The sequence below is a fragment of the Genypterus blacodes genome, unplaced genomic scaffold (genome assembly GCF_046128005.1).
Source record: "Genypterus blacodes isolate CSIRO-AG114 ecotype Tasmania unplaced genomic scaffold, CSIRO-AGI_Gbla_v1 ptg000029l_1, whole genome shotgun sequence".
NCBI lineage: Eukaryota > Metazoa > Chordata > Actinopteri > Ophidiiformes > Ophidiidae > Genypterus > Genypterus blacodes.
This window is the reverse complement of record NW_027466842.1, coordinates 2,700,214-2,726,005: the sequence shown is the minus strand read 5'-3', so window position 1 is coordinate 2,726,005 and position 25,792 is coordinate 2,700,214. Positions and strand designations below refer to the sequence as shown.

The 25,792-nt window shown below is 43.2% G+C and overlaps 1 protein-coding gene across 1 annotated transcript in view; it reads right to left on the bottom strand.

Moving 5' to 3' along the window:
• Positions 1-3,533: 3,533 nt before the first annotated feature.
• The window catches only part of tnr (tenascin R (restrictin, janusin)), a 46,870-nt gene continuing 24,611 nt past the window's right edge, over positions 3,534-25,792 (bottom strand). The window contains exons 18-27 of the mRNA XM_076144884.1: positions 25,482-25,625; positions 21,399-21,518; positions 19,126-19,269; positions 13,011-13,141; positions 9,931-10,063; positions 9,469-9,620; positions 9,272-9,368; positions 5,205-5,366; positions 4,485-4,648; positions 3,534-3,789 (exon numbers count right to left, since the gene is read on the bottom strand). Of these exons, the coding sequence (XP_076000999.1) occupies positions 3,670-3,789; positions 4,485-4,648; positions 5,205-5,366; positions 9,272-9,368; positions 9,469-9,620; positions 9,931-10,063; positions 13,011-13,141; positions 19,126-19,269; positions 21,399-21,518; positions 25,482-25,625 (1,367 nt within the window). The 3' untranslated portion in view covers positions 3,534-3,669. The remainder of the gene's footprint in view (positions 3,790-4,484; positions 4,649-5,204; positions 5,367-9,271; positions 9,369-9,468; positions 9,621-9,930; positions 10,064-13,010; positions 13,142-19,125; positions 19,270-21,398; positions 21,519-25,481; positions 25,626-25,792) is intronic.

Below are 25,792 nucleotides of genomic sequence, written 5' to 3'. Positions count from 1 at the left end.
ATGAATAAAATTACTTCTTATTTAAATATTTAGACTTAACTTCAAGTTTTGGACCACAGTTTTCGGTTCAGTCTTCCACATTTGAAGTGTAGTGTAACATCGCCTACATGGAGGAGTGTGTTGGTTGAGCTCGAAGGAATGAATATTAATGACTTATGGTTCCTAAGTTACAGGCCAAAATGCACAAGTGGGTATTGTGTTATAGCGCCACCATCAGGTCAATCACTGTAGTGTATTTTCTTTATCTTAGTAGTGGGTGAGATGTTGAACCTATTTCTTAGGTTACTGACGCTTTTACACTTTGTGAGCTCCAGATACTTTTACCGCATAATAATAACTCCAAAAGTAATTATTTCATCCCCGTGGTGATATAATATAATTGACTTAAAACTCACCCCTGATTTTTTTGTACAAAGAATCACCTTTTAAAAGAAATGTTCCTATTATTGTTCATGTTCAGACCCCATGTGCATATTAATGAGGCCTCTTGCGTGGCCCATGCAGAGCCAAACATCACGGCGAGACCTTTCCGGCTGCACCTTTCACCTTTCAGTTGTAATTGCTGCTGGCCACACTTCAAATTTTAATTGCCTCCAATTAGAGGTGAAGCAAGTTTGAAGAGTTTATAACATGACCTCAGTCTGCTGTTGGTAGTTCATTATTTCATATGAGTTAGAAAGGATGTGTGTTTGTGTGCCGCTGTAACTACGTGTAAATACAGCTAATTTTAAAAACTCCTTTAATTAACAACCTTAACTAAAATGTCTAAAATCACTAAGTAACACGTAACAAATACACTAAACAGAAGGAACAAGCATAACAACGCACTTCAACCATTTCCAATATTTTATTAATATGTAGAAAATGTATTAAAAAAGGAACTATCGTACATTTTTAAGTCAAACTAGAGCTAAATTTGACAGCAATATCCAAGATTATCCAACAATAAATCCATAACTTCAGCATATATGAGCTTTTTCAACAGTCAAGATCACATTTTTGTCAACATTTACATTTTTCATGGCAAAGATGTCGAATCAATGCGGTTAATCTGGCTCGTGTGAGACGTAAACCCATGGGGAGAAATCAGCTTCCTGTTTGATACCGTGACATTTTGGCATTAGTAATCGTCTCGCATATTTCCTATAATTTGAAAATAAACAGCGCTGAGATAAATAAGGGAGACGCATCAGCTTCCTGTACTGCACGATCCAGTGGTTGACAACAAGTTTGCAAAAATGAAAATTCATTAAATAGAGATACAGTGAGTGAACTCCAGTGAGTGACTTAAGTGTAGCAGTGGGTGTGATTGAGCGGTGGCGGACAACAAATGGAATAAAAGGAGAATAACTTATTTCCAAACTTCAGACTTCATTTGAGAGCAGAATAATTAACAGGGAAACTTGACTAACATTATTTCCTTAAAAATGACAGGTGACAGCAAAGTATATGTACAGTATACATGTCTATACGTGTATTTAAATGGAAAAAGTATCTTCAAACGTGACATTTCTTCGCTTTTCCTGTACCAGACTTAAATAACATCCATTCTGTTCCCTCTGCAAAGCTTCGTCAATCCTTGCGAACGGCATCTTTGCAGACCGTGAAAAAGGAAAAAACTGTCTAAGCTACTCTATTGTATAAATCACTGCTGGAGATGAAACGGTCACACAGGGGAGATCAATCCAGGGGAAAGGTCAAAGTTCAACATCCTGAATTCTGATGTGAACGCTTTTGAAAACATTACCGAGTCAAATTCTTATCTGTACCTCACAAACCAATTTCAAGAGCAATTTCTTCTTAAACTCATCACTATAAATGAAAATAAAACAGATTCCCATGACATTTGTTATATACCGTTTGTGGATTGCACTTCTGTTAGCATGCAGTAGGCTCCATCCGCCTCCAAACACAACACCGTGTTGACGAAAACAATGGTTAGAAATAACAGCAGGATAATGAATTAGTTTGTGTCTAAAGGGGGAACACATCAAAGACACCATCTACATGAGTATAGTAGTTTTATACATAGAATAATGAGGATGAATGCGATTATGAGTTGTTTCAAAAGGGGAAAATGTACAATAAACATTGAAATATGACTCAATTTGCCCTTCTATGTGCTTGCAGTGATGGTGGCCTTGTACTGGATGTTATACTTCAGCTTTTCCGCTACGCAACAGTGAGTCAAAAAGCAGGATTGAGCCTGAAAGAAATGCAGCATGTGACGGTGTGAAGTCTTGAAAAGAGGAAATGGTGGATGGGCAAGTTGCAGATGACAAGGTGAGAACAACCTTCGCCAAAGTGTGCTGATTGTTATTTTTTACCCAGAGGCTCAAACCAGCAACAAAGACCGAGCTGAAATCTGTACCCACCTCAACTTTCTTATGCGTATCACTTTAGTATTCAGAATGCTTAAAACAAGGCCTGAGGGGGAGACAAAAACCATTATTAAAAAAAAAAAAAAGTAAAGAATCTCATAAAAACAAAGAAAAAAGCGGCTTCACTGCTCTTTCGAGACAAAGTACCAAACCAACTGATAGGCATCTTTCCAAAAACAACACGGCCCGAGACTTTATTATGCAGATCTTTTGGTTAAACGTTCTCATCTATCGCCACCATCTCTGCAAGCAATCACCTCATCTGCAGAAGGAGGACAAACTCCAATTGCGTGTGCGATGGGAAAAAAACAGATAAGAATGTGAAATATAATGAAAATCAAACAGAGGAGCAGAGACAAAAATTACGATTAAGTGAGTAACAATAGTTTTGCTGTGTTCCCACTCAGAGTGCAAATGTGGTTAACCGTTTACGTACATGGGGGTTTGTCATCCTCAATTATCCTCATACTGAATTAATAATTAGCCGAGCATATTATAATTAATAGTAACACGTACAGAAATAATAAATACAAATAGATGATGCTGATCTATTGCTGGTGTGCTGCTTGGTGACTGTTTGTTTTGATCTCCTGTGTTCCTGTTATGAGTCCTTGTTTGGCGGCTTAAATGAACTTTTGTCACAATTATCAGTTATAAAAATATATAAATCTTACAGTTAAGAGTTTTAAGGGCATATACAGTTTTATATCTTTTTTTTTTTTGTTTTGTTTTGTTAAAAGTGTTAATAGTTTTTCAAGGTTAAAACAACGCCGGCTCTCACACACTCGCCGGGGCAATTTTTCCGAGCATCCCAGAGGGGAGAGGCAGCACATTCTTCTTCTTTGCCTCTCTTTTCTTTTTTTTAATTTTCTTTTTTTTCTCTTTTACAGCAAATAGGAACCATTGTCATTCAGATTATTCAATAAATAACATACAGTGTCTTCTATTGTCTGGGTAGAAGTACAGCAGGGAGAGAGAGACGGCTAAAGCTGGGCAGGAGCAGGAAGCGGATAAAAGGAGTTTGGGCGTTTCTTTCTCACACTCGCTGCCATATAATGCTCCTTTTTAGATTCAACAGGCTCTGAATGTTGGTAATGTATTATTAATGTCGCATTATATCATTTTATGAAGTAAGAGTATAACATTAACAGCTTTTGGTGACATCCTCCTCTTCATTTCAGCTGTACCAAGGTGTTTTTTTTTTACTATACATGACTCACACAGAAACGTATCACTGACCGTCGCCCGAACTCCTTTTATCATTTATTAACTCTGGATTTCTTCCTTTTTATACAGGGGCGGACCTCCTCCTCTTGCTGCTGATGCTACGATAGTTGTACGGCCTCATCTTCATCTCTACAAAGGGAATGGAGAACTCGTGGCCTTTCCAGTGATACCAGTTAATGCCCTGCAACAGAGAAAGTGTGCCTTGACTTGACTTGAATGGTTGAAAGAGCATTTGAGAGAATGACAGTGGAGAAAAATGTGAAATACTCAGAGAAAAGATACACATTTAGGCCTGGCATTGAAAAATCAAAGGTTACAAAAGCTGTATCAAAGCAAACTTCAGAGTAAATTAAAATGACTATTACACTCAAGCCCTGTTAATTCCCACACATCACAACCTCGACAATTAGCAGCATTGCAGCTGTAATTCCCCCCCGGTGAATCCTTGCGGGTCGTTTCTCTCTCTTGTCTCTCTGTGCCACCTGGCTCCATGTTTCGCCACAAGAGAGGCAGAGAGTTCAGACAAAGCTGCTAATCAAAGCTTCAACAAAAACTCCTCGCTTTCTGCCTCTGTCCATTTCGGCAAAAGGCAAAGACGGAGAGGGGGGGGGGGAGAGAGAGGGAGAGAGTGCAATCATCAAAGGCAGCAGCCATTCAACGTTTGCTCGCTCCCTCACAGGCACTGGATCAGAAATCTGTCAAATTTAAAGCGGCGACCAAACACACGTCTTCAAAACCGAGACATTTTCCTCATGGCACTCCTGTTACTTGTAAATACTATACTATACTATAATAACCACCTCGCCTAAACAGTGTGACAAGAGATCAATCCCCGACACCTGGATCGATCAGGTTCATCGACGGGGCTCGACTGACCTGACTGTGTCTGGATTCGCCGTATTTGCCGTTGAGATTGGCCCGGTGGCAGTTCTTGTACCACCAGGCTCCTTTATAAGACAAGGCACAGTTTGTGACGGCGATGTCGTTGTCTCTGTCTTTGGTGGAGAAGGGCCGACCCTGATGGTAGCTCAGGGAGTCACCTGGGGGGGGGAGAGAGAGAGAGAGAGAGAGAGAGAGGGGACGGTTACGGACGTCAGAGGACATCTTGCAACGCCGACATATGGCCGAGTTGAACAAGGGGACGTAGGCGACGAGGCGGGCAGAGAAAGATGGAGGCACATATGGAAGGAGGAGAGATAGAATGAAGAAGGAAAAAAAAGAAAGACTTGTGTGGCAGGTTCACTGAATATGTTGGTAAGGAGGGAGGGAGGAAGAGAGATGGAAAATGTAATTATAAACATGAGGAGATGACAGCTAATTCTCACATACGCTCACGTTGACAGACTGAGAGGCACTTGGAGAGCGGGAGGACGAGGAGATGCGGAGGAGTAACTGAGGCAGAGACAAGATAGGGGGGCTGGAGGTGTGTACAGCACCGGAGAACAACTGTTGACAATGTAGTAACTGGTCATTTCTCAAAGTGACGTTTTTATAGAATTTCTTGCAGCGAGGTAAGAAAATGCGGAAATCAAAAAAACAGGAGGTGACGGGATGTTTACAGTTGTGAGAGGCGTCGAAACGTATCCAGGCACCTACCGGCGGTGCCGTTGTACTCTCCTATCCTCAGCTTGTACAGGTTCCTGGTGTCGCCGATGGAGAATTTGTCGTAGCTGGCGTAGACCGATTCCTGTCCGTCCCTCATGTCAATCCTCAGCTCGTAACGGCCCTGAGCAGCAATCCTCTGAATGTTGTCGAGACCTGAAGGAGAGACGGCAACAACAACAACAACATGTGGGATTGAGTGAAAGTTGAATCACTCTGGGATTCATTATATCGCTGCCAAAAAATGTGATTTCTTTGATGCAACAGCTCAGAAATGAGACATGGATGCTGGTGGGATGCAAGAAAATGTGATGTGGGTGAGGGAGAAAATGCAAACTACCATGTGACCATCTGATCACGCCTCATCTTCAGGAGAATGAGTCAGATAGAAACACAACAGCCATTGAGGACCACTGCTGTGTGACAGAGACAGTTCAATAAAACACATTCTAATACAACTAATATAAATAAATCAACATAAATGCCTTTTAAAATCAATCGGCAGGCTCTATATTTATATTTTTACCATAGACACAAACATGTTTTGGATCTTGGGTCAGAGATTTGGAGGCAGATGAGGCTTCAGATTCAGGGAATTGCAGTTTTACAAGATAAGTACATCTCAACTCAATTACAAGTAGAACTCCCACTCATGTGTAGCAGTGGGATGATACACACTGAGCTGTTTTGATGGTTTTTGGCACAATTTCAACTGTTACTGATATAGATTCCAGAGGAAGATGACAGCTGCAATGAATTTGCGGTTTACATCTTTCCATCTTTCATGGGAATGATAGTGAACATCTGGTTTTATATTGGCAAAGACAGGGTACTTGGCTGAGGTGTGGACTCTTTGTAATCACTTGATGGTTGTGTTGGCAGCGTAATTGCACCACTCTGGCCACTACATAACACTTCAGCGAGACATGTTAAACTCCCAACGTGTCACTCCATGCTTCCGGCTCCATCTGTACGTGATGCCATGTTCCCTCCTGCTGCTTTTTGAGTTAAAGGTTTCCATCCTGACAAGCAGTGCATCAGGCATCTTTGCAAGCAGGTCGCAAGGATGTGATTGGCACCGTGGAGAGAGAGGCGCTGGACACACACTACCCCCCCCTCCCCTGCTGTAAAAATGCCACATGTCACAGCTTTCTGAGATATGCGGCTTCGCCCTCTATCTCCGAGGCAGCAGCTGCGAGGGTCGTTTGGAACGCAGGCGTACGTGGCGGCGATAAGAACTCCCGCCGAGCTGAGCGATCGGGGAAGTGCCTCGGCCATCAGATTAGGGACAAACATCCATTTGGAAGGGTGCGTTCTCGCCTGCTTTACCTCTTCACACGTCCCTGAGACTGGGCAAAACGCTCCTGCCTGTGAGGATAAAGATCAGCGGGAGGAGAAATCGAGGAGAGCGGAGGAACGAAATGCTGTTGCAATATGCGAGAGGAAAGCAGATCAAATCACGTTCAAACCTCACTGGCACTTCAGGTCAAAGCTCCTTCGTGTGATATCACTGCATCAGCAAATCATCACGCGTTAATAATCAAGTATCTTTATGCAATCAGGCTGTTCTATTAAAGATGTGGGGATTAAACGTGCATTTGTCCGCAGCACTGCTCTCCTCTCCTATTATACAACGGGGCCACACACTTTATTACCGCCTTTCTCCCACGCTTACACCGAAACAAAGAGGAGGGGGATTAAGAAGAGCGGATGAGAGAGCGATCATTATATCACACGCGGCCACGTCGGTTCCTCCGTGTTATTATATCATCAAGCTGCCATGGCGTTCTGAATAAAGCAGGTTAAGGTCAGTGAGTAGATAGAATGGATTGCCCGAGAGCAGCAATAAAAACAGCCATTTTCAAACTGTAACAGATAATAATGAAAGCTTAATTTCCATATTCTTTACTGCTGGCCAGTTAAGTGCCTCTTCTTTTCAGTGCGAGTGGGTTTAATATCACTGTTGATGGTTCCTTACTGTACTATATATCACCGTTCTGCGTGTAGGGCCGGTGATTAGCTAAATGTTTTCTGTAATGGCTCTCCAGGGTTACAACAGCCACCTAAATCTGCGTAAAGAGGGGCAGAGGTCAAACGCTTTGAAACGGCAATAAAGTCGGAGTCAGTCTGTGCGACGGCGATGTTTAGTTTTTTGCGTGAAGGTGATTGCGACCGCCAAGGAAAAGTAATCACAGCACAGGATGGAACTGGACGGAAGAGGACGGGAGAGGAAGAGACACAACAAGGAGGAATTTGAGAGACTTCTGTCCCACATTTGGCACACAATGTGTACAGCTCTGTCATAACACACAGTGGGAGTGTACAGAATTACAGGAATGCTTTGTGTGGACGTGTACAATAGCCCTGCGCTGACCGCCTTCCTGTTCTGTTTACATACTTCGTACATACATCACAGCGTTATACAGCATCAACCGTTGCTGTGTATATCATGAAACCTCAATCAAACTCATCGACACCGCATCAGCACATTTCTGATAGCAGCTTTGTGGGGGTTCCATTGAAGCTTTCAACCGCTCATATGGTGATGCTGCTCCCAAATGTGGTCAGACATGTTATAATGTGGTGATAATATGATGTCATAACCCCTGCTCCCCTCCGGCGTCTTTCATTTCTCTAATAAAACATTTTTTCTCGCAGCCTCGATTTCCTCAAATGAAATATTCATATAATATTCTCTTTTAATCACCCACATCAAAACAATAACACAAAAACTGGCCCTTGAAGAAACGCGTCTCATTTGCACATTTTCTAATGAATATAATTATTGCTTCATAATGAGATTTTGCAGTCCATCATAACGGCGAAGGATGTTCAGTTGTTTTATATTTAAAATCAGAATGAGGCCAAACACAATTACTAAGTCATTTCAGGGAGAGATGAGCTTCCAGGGCTTCCAATAATGATTTAGATAGACTTTGTGAAGTCAAGTGGTGAAAGATGAGATGAGCTAAAAAGGCTGTGGCACATTTCAAAGTGAAAGAAAGGCTGTGATGCCTGAACGCCATATCGGAAACATCTCCCCGCTCCATAAACATGTCAGAGGAGAACAAACAGAAAGCAATGGGGTCATGTTGACTGCACCCCTTAAATCAACTTCAGTCATGTCAGTGGAGTGCAGACAAACAGGTAAAACTGGGACATTGATTGCGCGAAATGGGTTGAAGGTTGCAGCACAATATCAGACTGTAAAGCACTGGTGCTGGTTGCTATGGTGTCCTGAGTGTGAGTAGTTGTTGGGGTTTGAGAAAATATATATATATACATATACAGTCGTACATTCTGAAATAAAGTTTCTTGATAAAAAGATGGTGAAGTTAGAGAAGATAAACAAGAAGAAGAAGAAGGAGGAGGAGGAGGAGGAGGAGAATAATGAAGTACAGCCGAGCGTGTCTGGGCTCCTGTGAAGAATACTAACAAGGCCACTCTAAACATGTGCTTACCTGTGAAACGCAGTGTGTGTAATTCCCCTACTAATCATTCAGTATCAACTTGATACTGATTGACCTGCGAAATGCGGTCGCCCTTCAGCCCGAACAGATATTTTGTAACCGATGAAAGATATAATTCCACCTGCTTACCGTCAAGAAAACAACCACAAACTATTGAAGTAAATACATACAGAGATGAATGGAGGCTAGAGAGAGAGAGGGAGAGAGGGAGAGGGGGAGAGAGAGAGAGAGAGAGAGTGCTCCTTGGTTCCAATGGGTGAGACGGGGAGACATTTCTTACGTTCCCACCGCCAGCAGCTGTTTAGGCGTGTCGCACTAAATTAAGTACAGCACCGCTCGCCACATGACTGACTGGATCAATGGCGTAATGGTTAGTGTCCAGCCCGATAATGGGGGTAGCTGGAGCGTAAGCCTGGATGTGAAACTTCTCTGTGTTACCACTTAGGAACTCAGTTTGTGCCTCTATTCTTAAGGATATACAAGAAATAAGCTCCCGGCCTGTGAGCTAGTGGGTCAGATAAGATTTACGACCTTCCCAGTATCCCGTTTCTTTCCCTTTTGAATTGATTTTGCGAGAGTTAAGAGTCTTACCGAGCCAGAATTCATCCTCCAGGTTCCCAAATCCGACCCTGTAGTCACTCCACTTCCTGGAGAAGTCAGTCAGGCCATTCTGACGACGCTGGAACACCTAAACGAAAGAGATATCATATTTTATCACATCATATTTCTCCCTGCCATAAATCTAAATCCCGTGCTTCTGAAGAAGGTGTGTGATCAGAATCACTTACGATCCAGCCGCCCTCGTCCGTAGTCATGTCACAGTAGACCTGCACGCCCTGGCTGGGGTCTCGATTCACGTAAATGGTATAAGCGCCGCTCAGCGTCTCGCCATTCAAAAGGTGCTGGGCACAATTCTGAGGAGTGGCGAAGAGACGACTCCCTACAGAGAAGCAGACGCTGTGATTTACCGCTTCTTTCTCCGCTTTGCGCTTTCACATGACTCACCTTGTAAAGTTTAATGCAGACTCTACTGACAGACCTTGACAATAAATGGCTCCTGAACACCTGTGCGTGTTACACAACAAATCCTACACAGCTTTGCCCGACACCCGACAATCTGTTAAAATGATTGATATTTGCTTCTAATTTTGACTGAAATCTGAAAAAAGGTGCGAGGTAAAAGGCCAAAAAACTCCCGTTAGAAGGGCTTTCTAAACTTGTGTGTGTGTATATGTGTGTGTGTACTGTACCTGTTGTGAAGGTAGTGGAGACGACAGCGCTGGTGTCGAGTCCTCTCGCAGCCTGGAGCTTTACAGTGTACTCCGTCGTCTCGGCCAGTCCCTCCAGGCGAATCCACGTGTCTTCTGCATCCAGGATCAGCTCCTGGCAAACACACGGACACATACACACATGCACACCCCTGTTACAAATCCACAGAAACTTCCCTCATGGTAGAAATTTAATAGGGTTAATTTAGATTTAGCTGTAGGGGAATAAAATAAATTACATTAGTCACTGATAAAACTTTCATTTGAGCTCCTAGTCTACAGCAACTGAAACGCCTTAAAGCTGCTCGTGAAGATCATTCCTATTCTCTCTGTGCTCCATCATCAACATATTATCCATTTAGCAACATATAGGAGGGTTTCATTGAATGGGAATGGATGAAATACATCACGTCACATTAAATCGAGGAAGACAAATGACTTTCAGGGTAAAAAGACGGTGTGAGGGAAGTTCTTTTGGGGTCCTTTTGTCTTTTCTACTTGTTATACCTCATGTGGATGTGATTTGCCCACATATCTCTTGGCTAGTAGGTCAAGCGAGAGGTCATTTCTCTCCTCTGTCTCCTGATCATGCTGTGGCCCCCTATTGGGCTGGACTATCCTAAAACCTACTCCAGTGTACCTAATGTTCAGAATGTAGTGTTTTGCTTGAGTTCACTGCATTCATGAATTCATCTTGGTGTCTTGGTGTGATTGACTGAGGCCTTTAGAGAGGAGAAGGTGGAGGGATCTGGGGGAGAAGAAGAGGATGGAACGCTGACAGAAAAGAGATGAAAGGGCCTCATTGGTTGCTGCTAAGCATTCAGGAAGTTTCTATTTTTGGTGAGAAAAGGCATGACAGCACAGTTGATTTGCTTTGTTCTGATAAAAAGCTTTTTCACTCCACTGGCAGCACACTCAACTGATGGGAGTGAGGCGGAACTCAAAAACCCTAAGTTGTAGAGGCAAGTGTGTATCTCTCCGTATGGACATACACACTGTATATTTTGTGTGTGTGTGTGTGTGTTGTGGATAGTTCGCCTGGATACACATAAAATATGAACAAGCAAAAATGAAATATTTAGCCATTTCGGAAGAATATCACACACTGTCAGGCAATGTGTCTGTGTGAATTATGCAGGGGAGCAGCTGGTAAATGGTGACTCCCTGTCTCCATGTGTCTGACATTTTCCCACTGGGGTTTTCAGGGTCAACATAAGAATTTTATTCAAAGCAAGAGAGTCCTGTCTCATCAAAGATGATACAAAGGTCTGCGCCTGTGCTCAGAATTCCTTGCATAGGTGTGGCTGGGCGGCTGGATATGCAGTATCTGTGCTTGTGTGTGTGTGTGAATGTTGAGATGCTATCACACCACGAATGCACATCACGAACACCGATACGTGCATTCACACGCAATTAAGTAAATGTTAATCAGATAAGAGATTAATCTCAGTGCGTCTTTGTGTCAATTATAGAGGTCCATTATCTCTGTGAGAGGGGAAGCTGAGTGAAGGGGCTCGCTAACGGGCTCATCACAGCCGAGGCAACGCCGCCGCATATTTTCCGCCTCAAGTGGAGCCACCAGTTAGGAAATGTCATAAAGCAACACTTCTTTTCTGTGGCTTATCCAGCCTGAGTGGAGCGCTGTTGTCTTTGAGGCAGTTCAGTTTAGGGGAAAGGGAGAGCCGAATGAAATGTAAACAAACTCGAGTGCTTGATGCTTTATTAAAAATGAGGCCATTAAAAAAGCAATAACAAGAGGAAGGAAATTGATTGTCTTGTTTTTCAAAACTTTTTTGTGAAGACGAACACTGTTTAACAATAATGTAAGGGCTAATCACTGCAATATATTCCCACAAAGTGTGATTATTATCTCTTTATACCGAACTAACAGACAGGAAGTATGGAATTAATCAGTATTGAATAAACAAATGATTTAGTGCAACACATGGGGAAAAGTGGAATAAACCATACAGAATCGGAAAACAGTTATTTGTGTTAAAACAAACAAAAATAAAACATAGTGAGGATGTCTTTCTTGCCAATCAATGTCTTAGAAGAGGGGGGAAGGAGACAAAAATGTGTGATGGAGAGAATTGAGAAAGTGAAAATGACGATTTTCAGGGAGAATGTTGATGTTGCATTCTCTGTGCATGGGTGACACCCGATGGACAAACAGCAGAGAGAGAGAGAGAGAGAGAGAGAGAGAGAGAGAGAGAGAGAGAGAGAGAGAGAGAGAGAGAGAGAGAGAGGGGTGGAGCTTTGCTTCATCAGCATGGCTGTGTGTGCGTTGGCTTCTGTGTGTGAGGCCTAATTGCCATTGAGAGAGAAATGTCTTTTTGCAAAGCGCTGTGCAAAATCGCTCCACTCAATTCATTAGCAGCCATGTTGCTGTTCCACATAGATTTTTACTAATAGGCTTCATTGCCATCACTCAACCGAATCAGAGCTTTAATCAAAATAAACAATATCTCTACTGAGGCACATTAAAGTAATATTTCTATCGGACAGGCAATTTCACTGTGCTGGTCTCCAGTGTGTGTGTGTGTGTGTGTGTGTATGTCTGTGTGTAGTGTTTGTGTCTGGGTGATTCACCTTAAAGCATTACACGATTGAAATATATCATTACAAACTTGTCTCCCTCGAATTCTGCATTTATTTTGTTTTCCTGAGCAACTCGGGGATTTAAAGTTGATTAAACTGACAACATTTACTACTTTGCAGAAATGTAACAACATCTAGAAAATAGATTTTTATTTCCAGGTGAGGGGAAATATCATATTCTCCTGCACTTCATCTTCCTGAGACATGTCACCCCTGCAGGATATAGCATATGGAAACACGTGCTGTCTGCAGATAAGATGTTGGCGTACACAGAAACGGATATGACATTTACATTGTGTAGGTCTCTATCGCTATGTGTGTATGTGTGTGTGAGAGAGAGAGAGAGAGACAGACAAGAGGCAGAGCTGAGAGATAAGAGTGTCACTATCTATATGTAGGTGTTTGTTTGTGTTGTGTTGGCATGGCGTGTGTGTGTGTGTGTGTGTGTGTAGCCTCCATACCTTGCGGCTGCCGTCAGCGGACTTGTAGGTGAGCATGTAGTTGTCGATGTCGGCGATTGGTGGTTGCCAGGAAATGAGAGCGCTGCGATGATTCACCTCACTGGCTGTCAGGTTCACGGGGGCGTCCATGGCTAGCAGGAAGAGAGAGAATGTGGATATTTCATTAACAACATACATCACAGCCGGAGAGGCACAAATGGAACAAAGGACACTCATGATGCCCCTATGGAGCCCATTGATTGGTTCACCCACTAAAAGATTCATTTTCTATCCTTGTTACTTATTGTCCATTTCAAATTCAACCAGCCTCTGTTGGGGCAGAGAGACGTGTGTATCAAGCTTCAACCAGCACAGAGTGGAAGTCAAAGACCTGGCGAGGGGGAAGCTCTGACAGCTCTTTGGCTTCCAGGTCTTTAGAGGCATCGGAAGTAAAGACAGCAATGAAAGTGAAATCTCCACCGCCTCAGCTGACAGTAAATAAACAAGATGGACGCTAAGAAGCCAACAGTTTATACCGGGAGGGCTGAAGACCATCGTTAAAGTCGAATCTCTCTTTTCTCTTTTTTACCACTACCCAGACGGAGAAGGAATTTGCAATTTGAGCCCAAATAGTCCAAGCAGGTATTTCTAAATCTTATTCACAATAATGAAGGTGCATGAAAAGAGAAATCTCTTCTGTCTGCAGGATCGATAGGAGAGCTGTGAATCATGACCCAGACCTTGAGCAGCAAAGCCAAGCCCTCCACATGAACACACGCCATCCACGTGTGTCTCAGCTTGCGTAGCTTTAAACAAGGCCTGATTTATCATTCCTTTGTCGGCGCTTGAAGCACATTAAAATGAGACTCGCACTCAGTTGCTCGACATTACATCACCCTATTCAAGTCAATATCTGATCCCCCATCGGGAAGCAGGAGCGCTGACGTGCCGAAACCTCATCTTACATGTGGATGATCTGAAGAAAATTGACTGTGTTAGGGAATGACTTTATCAATATTACATCATAACTCTAAGACACATTGTTAGCCAGTCACCAAACGGTATTTGATGCAAATGTAGCCGAGACACCGATATATGAGATATCTGTCCGTCTGTTCTGTTCTGCTCCGTCTGGTATCAGAACCTGGTACCATTGCTTTGCACGGAAATTGGAGGACCCAAAAATCGTTTACACAAGGAGTTTAACATCTGCCCCTAAACTGAAGCCAAACACACTGCTGAGGAAAATCCTAATCTACTCCACACGTTTTCTTTTCAATTCAGCCCCGCTGTGTGAGTTGTGTGTATGTGTGTGTGTGTGTCTCTGTGTGCGCGTGTGTGTACATATTGAAATATCAATGACAGCTCGGTAATTAACAGCCTGTACGTGCCTTGATAACCTCCCTGAGGATGTGTGGTGCCTTCTCTTATACGCAGTGATAGGCAGACCCACAAAGTGTGACGGGGGGATTGAGAGAAAAGGATAGGGAGAGAGAGAGACAAGGGGGGCGATAAAGAGAAAGAGAGAGAAAATAGAGGCAGGAGAGAGAGTGTGAGGGTGAGAGGCTGAGCGAGTGCGCTCGAAGATAAAAGCAGCATACTGCAGCTTATACGGAGGCCTGGAATGACACGCCAATCTCCTCCTCTTCGTCACTGACCTCGGCTCATTTCTCCATTGTTTCCTGCAGCCGCCACGGCAACCGCTAATTTTCTTCCTCTTTGCTCTTCCTCTTATCTCCGTTTTTGTTTGTATTTCTCTCTTCCACTCCTCTGCCCTCATCATCCTTTGTACACCTTATCTGACGAGCTGTCACTCTAACTCACCAAAGACAAGTGGCAAAGACTGAAGCAAGTTTATCTTTTGTTTTCGTCACCCACTCTTTAGTGATTGACGCAGCTGTTGCGTTATGTGCGTGCGTGCGTGGCGACACCGTAGAAGAAGAGAGGAAGGAGTGGAGTGGAGACTCACTACACAGCAAAGGAGTGACACCACCAACCCTCGTTATGTCCATTTTCCATTTCTCTCCCATGTAATATGTGTTCTTGGGTCTCATTTTGTTCTCTCTCTCTATTATTCCCCCCCATTTTCGGCCGCCAAACAAGCCGGCCGTGTGAGCAGGTGTCCTCCTAATCTTCAGACACGGAGGCACGAATAATAAGAGATGAACAGGCCTGGCTTCATCTAAAATCTCGTTAACCCACTGGCTGACCAAACACGCTCACGCTCGCTCACACACACACACACACACACACGCACACAGACACTTGTTATTAGTGGTATTATAGTGATTATTAAAATAACAGCAGACAAATGAGATTTTTGTGCAATTTTGGCTTGGAGAAGTGAAAGTGGATGCTGTTATAAAGTAAATAAGCATGAGGTTAGAAAGACAGAATAAGCTGACTTCTGTGAACAACAACTCCTTTCTGTAATGGCAGGCAAAACCAGATCATACAAACTCGATCTTCAGAAGCACACTGAGGCCTTTTAAAGTAATATAAATGTAGTCTAGTTAAAGTCTCAAGCTCTTTAACTGGTTTGCATTTGAATGATTCGTGTCCATTTCAGCAGTGCACAGTGAAAAATAAAGAGATCTGCGCAGAGAAGTCTTTACATGGATATAAAAAACGCCTGCATGGCCTGAAACGACTGAGCCTGTGCCTCTGTAGTGCTGAAATCAACTGTCTGCCAGAGCTCAACTCAACCAAAGCTGCCCACAGCAAGGCTTTCCGTTGCTTCAACAACACGCCAGCACTTCATAGAGAGCGGCCTCAGACGTGTTCGGAGCTAAAAAAAAAGAGCAGGTGCAGCAGCCTGCAGGCTTTTGGAGTCACCCAAAGCTAAATCCTTTATTTTCCAGCCTTAAAGCTTAAACATCGCTCATAGTGTGTTGAACTCGGGAGGCCAGGTAACGACTCTCAGCTCGAGAGCCGACAAAAGAAACCCCATCACAGCGTCGCTTCTCTGTCTGTTCGAAAGCAATTAACAACTACCCTTCAACTACTGTTCAAACGGCATCCTTCAGTTACGTAGGATCCTATTCACAGTCACAAGGGGATACTGAGAGAGAGGAATAAAACACAAGCAGAGGCAGAAAATGATCAAACTGCTGGCCGAGTGCCCGATCTGTGTGGGTGAGGAAAGTGGAGCAGGTGAGAGTGACTATGTCGCTGGGATGTGTCAGATGTTTTGTGGATTTATGCACCAGCCGCCCTTCAGGAGATTGTGGGGTTTCGGCAAGTTACTTCCAATCCCACCATCCCGGTCTCAACAACAATGACAACAACAACAACAACAGGCTAATGGGGCAGTTAGTGCAGAAAAGCTCATTCAGCAGTTCAAGAAACTGCAATGTACAAATAACAAAGAGCTAAATTGACTCTTCTGGATTAAATTTCCTGCGGCTGCAGTTGGAACTCATTTGTAAACAACAGTGTTGAGAATGAATTGCAGCAGTGGATGACTGATAGCATGTCTGGACCAAAACTGAAAGAAAGTTAAACAGTATGTGGTTTTCCATAGTGAGTTTGTAGTACTGAACACACACACACGCACACACACACACAGAGCAGAACACAACATGGCGAGTAGTCAGCCTAGAAGGGCTGCAAAAGTTACTTGATAAGAAAAACATTAGACTGCGTAAGGAAGAACTTTGCACTCCAGGCAGATGAGCAAGGCAACGTCATAGATAGGAAAATCGCCCAGGACATTTCCAGCCTGCATTTTCCCAAAAAGTTAATGCGTTTTTCAGGGTTATGGCGATGGTTAGGGGGCCGGGGTAGGTTTATGGAGCGTGAAGTTACAGCTGTGCGGCCATATTCATACAAGAGTGAGAGAGAAGTATGATATTTTGGTGTCAGATGCAGGTCAGAAAAGACCTTCCAGATGCATTCTCACCGTCGAGCCAGTGAAGGTCAGACGAAAAGGAGAAAACACAACAAATCTATCTGAATTTTTATGGATATAGTGTTATTAGAGTTCTTATTCTTATCTTACATACATTTTGAAATGTTTAAAATTATTTTTGTTCAAGCAGCAGACAGTGTGATGCTGTCATGTGATGCTTAAACGCTAAACCACAGATTAGTGTAGTATGAAAAATGCTTTCAAATCACACTTAAATTACTATCTGGGCAGTTTCTCCTATTTTCTTCTTCACACACATACACAAACACACATGCCATGAAACAAAACCTTAAATAAAGCCAGGAAACTGAACAGAGCAGTTAAAGAGCAATCACAGTCTCCTGTTTGTTTACTTGAAGGGTAATTACCACTTGGAAGTCGGTGTTAATTCTATTTGGAAAAGTGTGCTGTAAAAAATATTCATGCTTTGATGTCGCTGAATGTTGTCATATTTTAGATTTGAACTCTGAGTACGATCACTGAATGATCAAAACTAAGAACGAACGACAAGCTGCTGCGATTCAAAGCACTTTTGCTAAACACTCTGCTTACACAACTCTGAGAGTCAGCCCCACTTTTTAGAATTATTTTCATCATAACAATGCAACATAATAAAAGGGTACTGATGGGATTTATGCTTTTTATTTACACACACACACACACACACACACACACACACACACACACACACACACACACACACACACACACACACACACACACACACACACACACACACACACACACACACACACACACACACACACACAAACACAAACACACAGCCTGTTCCTTAGTAAATTTTAGTTACTTCATTAAATGTGGTAAAACTTGTGATATGTTGTCCTTAGGCTTTGTCTCTTAAGTCTCTTGTAGTGACTGTTTGTAGCCGTAAACAGGAGTGTATGGTGTACAGTAAATCATAGAGACACTCACTCACACACACACACAAACAGTTCAGGAATACAATTTGTACAGTCTCGAAAAAAGCTCTATAATATCGTGTTCAGCTGCCTAGTAGATCACCTAATAACATGTAATTCTCAGTACTTTGGAGGTGTAAACATCAACCGGAGTAAGTAGTGCTAATTAGACTATAGTATCAACAACTACAGTATGTCAAGTAGTCATTCTACAGTGAGCATCAACCAAGCATTGCTATTCACTATTTCACAATTACCAATAAAAGCTCCACCAGCCTCAAGAACCATTTATTGCCCGTCTATTAGAAATAGAAATTAGAAATAAAAAAGCACATTTGTTCTGGCAAGTAATTACCAGACACAGATCTTGCCGTCTTTACTCGTGTGCTGTTACCAACATCACAGCGATTTCACAGTTCTTTTTTATTCCAGCGTGTTATCTGCAACCAGGACAGAAAAGCTTGTTTCTTTTTTTTCCATTTGGTCTCGGGAGAAGGATTGTGACACATAAAATACCAGGCAAAGCATCTGTTTCCTGTTTAGAATCCAGAACGTCTGTCGTTATATGGGTTACTATGAGCATACACATACAGCATTGACATGGCTGTAGGTGCACCTAAATTCACTTCAGCCACCCCCTTGTGTCTTGAAGTAAAGTCTGTGCAGCTCGGCTCTCGTGCGTTGTCAGAGTTTGTTTCTGCTTTGAGCAGTTCGCCTCTGCTGCACTGCAGGACAGGTAGCTCTCTCGCCTGCTTCTCCTTAGGGGATATGAACTCCTCTGCTGACGGAAAAGTTCTTTCCTTTCTCAAGAACTCTGCAAAACAAAGTTTACAGAGCTGTAATTCGGCTAAACTGGAACACTTCCTGCACGCTTCCCTTTCCTCTCGGTGTGTCCACTGAGAAGGGATGAACACAGAGGTTTAACAGGCAAAGTTTAACACCTGGTTCACAGCTTTAGTCCCCATCACAGTATGGGTAAAAGCACCTGATCCATAAGGGTTTTGTGTAATTATGAAGTTTGTAACAGGCATAAAGAATCACATATCTCTACATGCACACTACACACAGAGAGTCTCATCATTCCATCCATGGTAAAGTGACAAAGGCAGGAGTATTGCCAACATTAAAAATGGATGTCTTTCAGTGTGGGACAACCTACAGAGCTAGAGCGAGAACACACACAAACACGGGAGAGCAGGGCGTCCTGCGCGTGTATATGCCCGCAACCAAGCGTGACGCAAACGAAAGCAGCTCACTGCACACAAACACACACACACACAAGCTGAATAACAATGATACGTACGCGTTTGGAGGGTGGTGATGACGGTGCCACTGGTCAGGGGTCCCTTTGTAGCATAGAGAGCCACAGAGTAGGTGGTGCTTGGCTTGAGGTCGGACAGCTGGTGCTCCTGCTTGTTGCCTTCCACCAGGAAAGTATCAGCAGCCACTGGGAGAAAGAAAGAATTTATATGCAACTTTCAGTGTTTACACTTCATTAGCGCCAGCCCACTCATCTTCTGTTTCTTTGTGTGAATAGGTTACACACTGAATCGTGTCTTGAGGGATCAGAACCTCAAAGCTGGCAGTGTTCCGTGAAACCCTGGGGTTCATCTCACAAGCCAAGGGACTAAAAGTATGTAATGGTGTGAAAATGGGCTTTTAACGATTACTGTAAATGCTACTGGACTGCTAAAGTGTAAAATCATGTTGCATCCAATATACCATACAAGTTAATGCACTGTAATATAGTTCAAATGCAAGGCTGACTATTGGTTTCATCTAACTGCCTCTTCCATAAGTGCCAGACTGAAAAATTGATGATATATGATATTGATCCATAATCGAATATAACGCAAGAGGTAAAGCTTTTAATAATGCAAGACTAGATATAAGACATTGAGCATGAAACATTATAGTTCATGACAGAAAGGACATTTAATGATAACAGTAGTATCAGTGCATGGCTGGTGTGACCTTGTTGGGTTTTAATTTGTGTTGATAATGGTGAGTGGTGCATCGGTCAGCCAATGTTCCCTGAGGCTGGGTCCCGACTGTCTGTTGAGTGCTGTCAGCTGACCTGTCAAGTGTGTGAAAATTACACAATGGCCGATGGTCATTATCTGGATAATGTTGGGTATGGCTTCATCAGTTGTGATGAAATTGTGTCATGACATAGTTATAATCTATTTTCATAAGAAGCATGATTGACTGATACGGTGATGGTTTGGAGTTTATGTGGGCAGCGCTGTTTGCCCATCAAAAGTCCACATTGTGATGCAAGACACTGAGTGATTTGTTTTATTGACCTTGGTTAGAAATGTTGACACTCCAGGGAATTTCCCCCCCCACGACTTCCACTGCAGCTCTCCACTCACTGGCCAGGGCTGGTTTCCAATTATGTGACCGGCATTTGGATATTTTCTCTATGTGTGTGTGTGTGTGTGTGTGTGTATGTGTGTGTGTGTGTGTGTGTGTGTGTGAGTGTGAGACGCTTCTGGCTGCAACCCAGTCAATCAGGATGTAATTTACACACTCGCTTCAGGAGCTGAGTAATACGGATTTCTTTGGATAACGTCAGGCATCGCTTAGTCCGTACAGTCAAGTGTGTCAAGTTAGAAATATGCTTTCCACAACTTCTTTTTTAGATTTATTAAAGTTGGAGAGATCATGACAGTTGAGATCAAGTGCTGTTGAATATTTCACCTGCAGGTTTATAAAATGATTTACTGCAATGGGTAACAGCTGCCAATACAAGGTGAGCTCTCATTATGAATTCCTTTGGTGTTTATGGATGCTGCTTTACATTATTCCTTTACAGTAGCCCTGCAGCTAATGACTGGGGCTGGACTTTAAATGCCTGACAAGTAAATGTAAGATGTATTTTCACATGGACCTACCTGACTTGGCAGACATCCGCTTGGTTCAGGGGAGCACATTACAAACTGACAGTAAAGAGCCAAAGATTACAGCTGTCTTTTACCTATCTGGATAAGGCTGTCAGACGGCGAAAACACAAGTTGTATTAACACCCCATGTGGTGTAATAACTAATGTTTGTGCCGAGCCGTAGCAGTTCAATCAACCCAGATGAACTCTCTCTGAAATACTAAGACAATATGTTCTGCGATGCCTCAGAGGACATCATCACACAAATGGCTCTTCATAATGAGAAAACCTTGACGGCGTTCATGTGTGCGCACGCTGCATCCAAATGACGCCACGCGTATCTGCTCGTATTATTATAGCTCCAAGGTCCAAGCAGGCATTGTTGCAAACGTCTGGGATCAAGCCTTACGTTAGAGAAATCCAGGCATCAAAGGCTGCATTTACACCTTGCATCAACATGGGTTCTCATTATCCAAATTGCCGTCTACGCTGTGGTTTTGATGTCAGCAGGTGAGCCATCAAGCTATTTATCAAGGCCCAATCTTCCCTCTTTGTCTGCGGACAATCTATCGCTCTCCGGATGATGATGGCAAGCTGCAAGTGCCATCTGCATTGGAATTGTATTCAGTGCCTTCTCCTCATCCATCTATCTACCTTCATCATCAAATTAATGGCAGTTACGACCACTCACCCTGGTTGTGTGTGAGGGTCAGCACGTAGTTATCAACGGTGGACAGAGGAGGACTCCACCTCAGCAGAGCTCCCTGTGGCGTGATGTTGAGAGCGGTCAACTCAGCTGGCATGTCCATCGCTAAAATGACAAGACAGAAAACGAAAGCGAAATTATAATTCTGATAAACACAAAGCAATTTCAATTCAATTACTTTTCAAGAGACCAATGAGTTGCTTTCATTCCAGGGATGATTGAGATATTTATAGCATTCCTCAACAGTTAAGCACCACCTGAACCTGATCAGGTCTCAGACATAATCTCCTGGCTGCTGAATTCTCAATCGGTGAGCGGTGAAAGAAAATTATGAAAAGGTTCAAACTCATGTTCAACAAAATGTCCATGGATTTGAAAGAATTTCTCAAATTTTCCACGTTTCTTGATGCACTGAAAGCTTGGGCACAAATGATGGCCGAGGTGACAGAATTATTAACGGCTTTCTTGGATCACCATTGCACTCTTTCAAAATGTTTTGGCACTTTACACAAACTCAAGTGTGTTTCAGTTGCAAAGCTGCCACAAAGGAAAGTATAGATCTGAGCTACCTCCATGAAAAAAAAACAATTATTTCACACCTCAGTGTCACACCACAGAGTCATAATTATTTAAAGCCACAGAGAAAAATACTGGATTCATTCTGATTAATTATGACCACTGTTTCTTTAATCCACACATCAAAGAGATATTATGCAGTCCAACATCCTCCCGAGTTTACGCCTTCGCCCACCCTCGTCCTCATCTCACTCTCAGGCTGGTGGACATGCCAAAATAGAGTTTGAATTTAATTATACCTTTAACCTCAGTGTTTCAACCCCAATTTCTCCTCAGGCAAGCTATTTTGGGCACAGCACAGGATGTGGCGGCAGAATGCAGGATCCCGAAACGGCTCTGCCCAGGTGAGGTAATTAATAAGGCTCGGTCCTTATCTGAATTTCTAAATAAAATGGGCTCATTAGCTCTCCGTCGAGACCGTTCAGTCTTTCTTATCAAGGGGGCAGATAAGCAAACCTGATTAAAATCATTACTTTAATTTGCAAAAAAGGTTTAATTGAATTTAATGGAGGTTCAGCAATTGGCAATGGAGATAGAATACAGCGAGAAAAGGTCCAGTAATAATATGATCGCTTCTCTCCATAGGCTTATTGGTTTGTATTTGGCTGATATAATCTTTTTGTTGTATGTATCTGCTAACACCTGTGCAATAATGGAAATCTCATAACTTTATTGGATGTGCAAGATGGATATATAATAAAAAACAGATTCAGAGTCTTTGTCTTTTTATTGCAGCACGTCTAAAAGCGACACTATTTTGGACCAACAACCATATATCTCATGTTGATTCTCTCATATTAGAGACAGTTTGATAAATTGCACTTCCCAGTTGAACCTGTATGCATTTCTAATCTTCCGCCGAACAACATTCACAAAAACACAACAGGACTCTGCAAATGGTTTTCATCAAATCACCAAATTATTCACAATCCCCGCCACCAAAAAGGGAAGTGACGAGGGTGATAAGCATGATGTTAGTTTAAGACCGTAATCAGTAACATTATGTAGAGCAGACAGCAGCAGACAGAGCGGTTAGTCAGACACGCTGCTACATTGTACTCGCTGCTCTGTCTCTGCGTCCCGTCTCATTACGGCGGAGACGGCACTGTTTTCCACCTTGCTGCAACATCTGTGTTCCCCTTTCATGTGAGCTACGGGGAAACCTCTTAACGGCGACTGTGTGTTGCTCGTTTGTTAAGCAAAATTGCTCCAAAAAACAAAACACAAAGGCTTTGGCGCGCAGTCCAAGGACGACTGTCTTACACGGTTTATTTATTTAGCATTTTACGTTTGACTTCACAAACCACATTGAAGAGAATAAAAAAAACATTTCTATATATTTTTTACTTATTGTTGCTTGTGTAGGGTTTGTACTGTTCTGCAAAGAGAGAAATAAACAGAAAATGTGGCAGTTGTACTTGCTTAGAGTGAAATATTGTCTCATAAGGTCGCAATGCATCTCTAACAGGTTTTTGGGGTCAAACTTGTGACTTTAATCTGTCTCTTTGTGCTTTCTGTTCTTTCCTTCCCTCTTTCATTTCTCATGGAAATAACACAAGGAAGATTGATTTTAATGATCTTTCTCCAAACTCCGCTTCTGGTAAAAGAATGATGCATTACCAGGGGGCATGACATTTTTTTTAATGAGCACCGTCATAAGCCTGTAAACGGGGCCTCGCCGTCGTCCATTTAGTGTCAGCCTCCCCAAATTCATCTTGGATTGGCAGCGCTCGCAGTGCCGGCCCCCATGAAACGCGGTTCACTGCCTCTGCGGCCCCCTTGACAATAACTGATTACGGAACTAAAGTAAGTGGCAACTATTTTCAAATCATTACATACTCCACCCCCACGCCCCCAACAATGTTTGATTACTCCTCCAAAATCCCTTGTTTGTATACTGCTGTTGCCGAACGCGGTAATAAAACGTCTCTGGTTGGACATTACGCGTTGGGAGGAAATGTTGTTTATCGTTTCCGACAAGCTTTGAGTTTGGAATTCTGTTCTGTTCAAAGCTATTACAGTCCCAATGGCTGCGTTCGCTGTGCATACACTGGGACTGTTTCTCATAACAGATAAGTGTGTGTGTGTGTGTGTCTGTGTGTGTGTGTGTGTGTGTGTGTGTGTGTGTGTGTCTGTGCTTTTTAGCTTTTTGTCTGTCTGCTGCTACGTGTTGGTGAATCTGAACTCTGGTTTCCCTTCTCCTCTTCTCGCTTCTCCAATACTGTCCTCTCCTTGAGCCTCGTCTAACACACACACACACACACACACACACACACACACACACACACACACACACACACACACACACACACACACACACACACACACACACACACACACACACACACACACACACACACACACACACACACACACACACACATTATGCATTATGCAGTGAGAGAGCGAGAGAGACAGGGAGGGTTAATCTTAGGTTAGTGCAATTCTCCCATATCAGAGCTATAGTAGGTGTGCCACATGTCTGCCTATCTGACTGTGTGTGCACGAGACTCGGAGAAAGTAAATGGGAGACAGAGAGAAAGTGGGGAGACGAAAAACAAGTAGATATGGAAAGAGGACAGAAAGATCAAAGAAGGAGCTGAGAAGGGATACGCAGAGAAAAAGGATCGGAGGGAAACGAGGGGAAAGAGAGAGAGAGAGAGGCGAGAGGAGAACGGGCCGAGCGAGAGAGAGTGAACGAGAGAGGAGCAAAGAAGATAGAGGAGAGTGAGACGGAGCTGGGAGGAGGTTACCAATTACAGGGTCAGGCAATGAATGTCTCATCTGTTGAAGCTGCAGAGATCGCACCTCCCTGCAATCTCAGCTCTGCCATTTATGTTTCTCAGTTGTGTGCATATCCATCTTTGTTTGTGTGTGCGTGTGTGTGTGTGTGGGGTGCTCTTTTTAAGCACTTATCCCTCTGCGTGCGGATGTTATTGTCGTAAGAAATCTGAAGGTCCCGCGAATCAAAAGGATTTCTTCAGTCATTTTCAATGCTTGTCCCTTTGCCTCCCACTCAATACAAAGACATTTCAGACGACGCAGTTGAAGGTTAGGGGACACATCCCATTTCCTTTCACACGCGAAGAGAACGGCACCGTAGATAAACAAGATTACTCTATACATCTGGGAAATGGGTGCCAGTTGTTGCAGGGTGTAATTTCCACTAAAGTTAATGTAGTCACCAGTTTCAATGTGCAGCCAGAGAGTGAATCTGACAATAACAGAAGACGACTCGCTTCCTCTGCACCCAAACTAATGGCTGTGCACTTTGTTAGACTTAATGTTTCCCCACCATCCCACCCGCCTTTGTTCCTTTCTTTGTTTATTGTTCGCAGGATTGCTCAACAAATAGAACAGATTTTGACGAAACCTTGGCAAAAATGTGTAGCATCCAGAAAACAAAGTGTATAACGGTTGTTTCTTTCTCTTTAGGCTACTAAAGTGTTTGTCTATTCTATTGTATTGTATTCTATCTCCCACGCTTCCTACCTGTGAAGACGGAGGTCCTGACTGCTTTGCTCTCCCGGCTGCCTCTGACAGCGTTGATGCTGATCTCGTACTCCGTGGCGGGAAACAGACTGGACAGGGTGTAGTTGGTCACATCGCTGTCAATCACCACGCTGTCCACTCGACCTGGAGGAGACACCAGAGGGAGACGCTGCTCAAACTGCCCCCCTGTGTCCTCCCCGCTTGTCTTTTATTAAATTGTCATCCTGAACAGGCAGCTGCTTCGCGTCCTGCATCACTGACTTATGAGTTCATCTCTACAGGATGCTGATTAAAATTTCAATTACATTTCA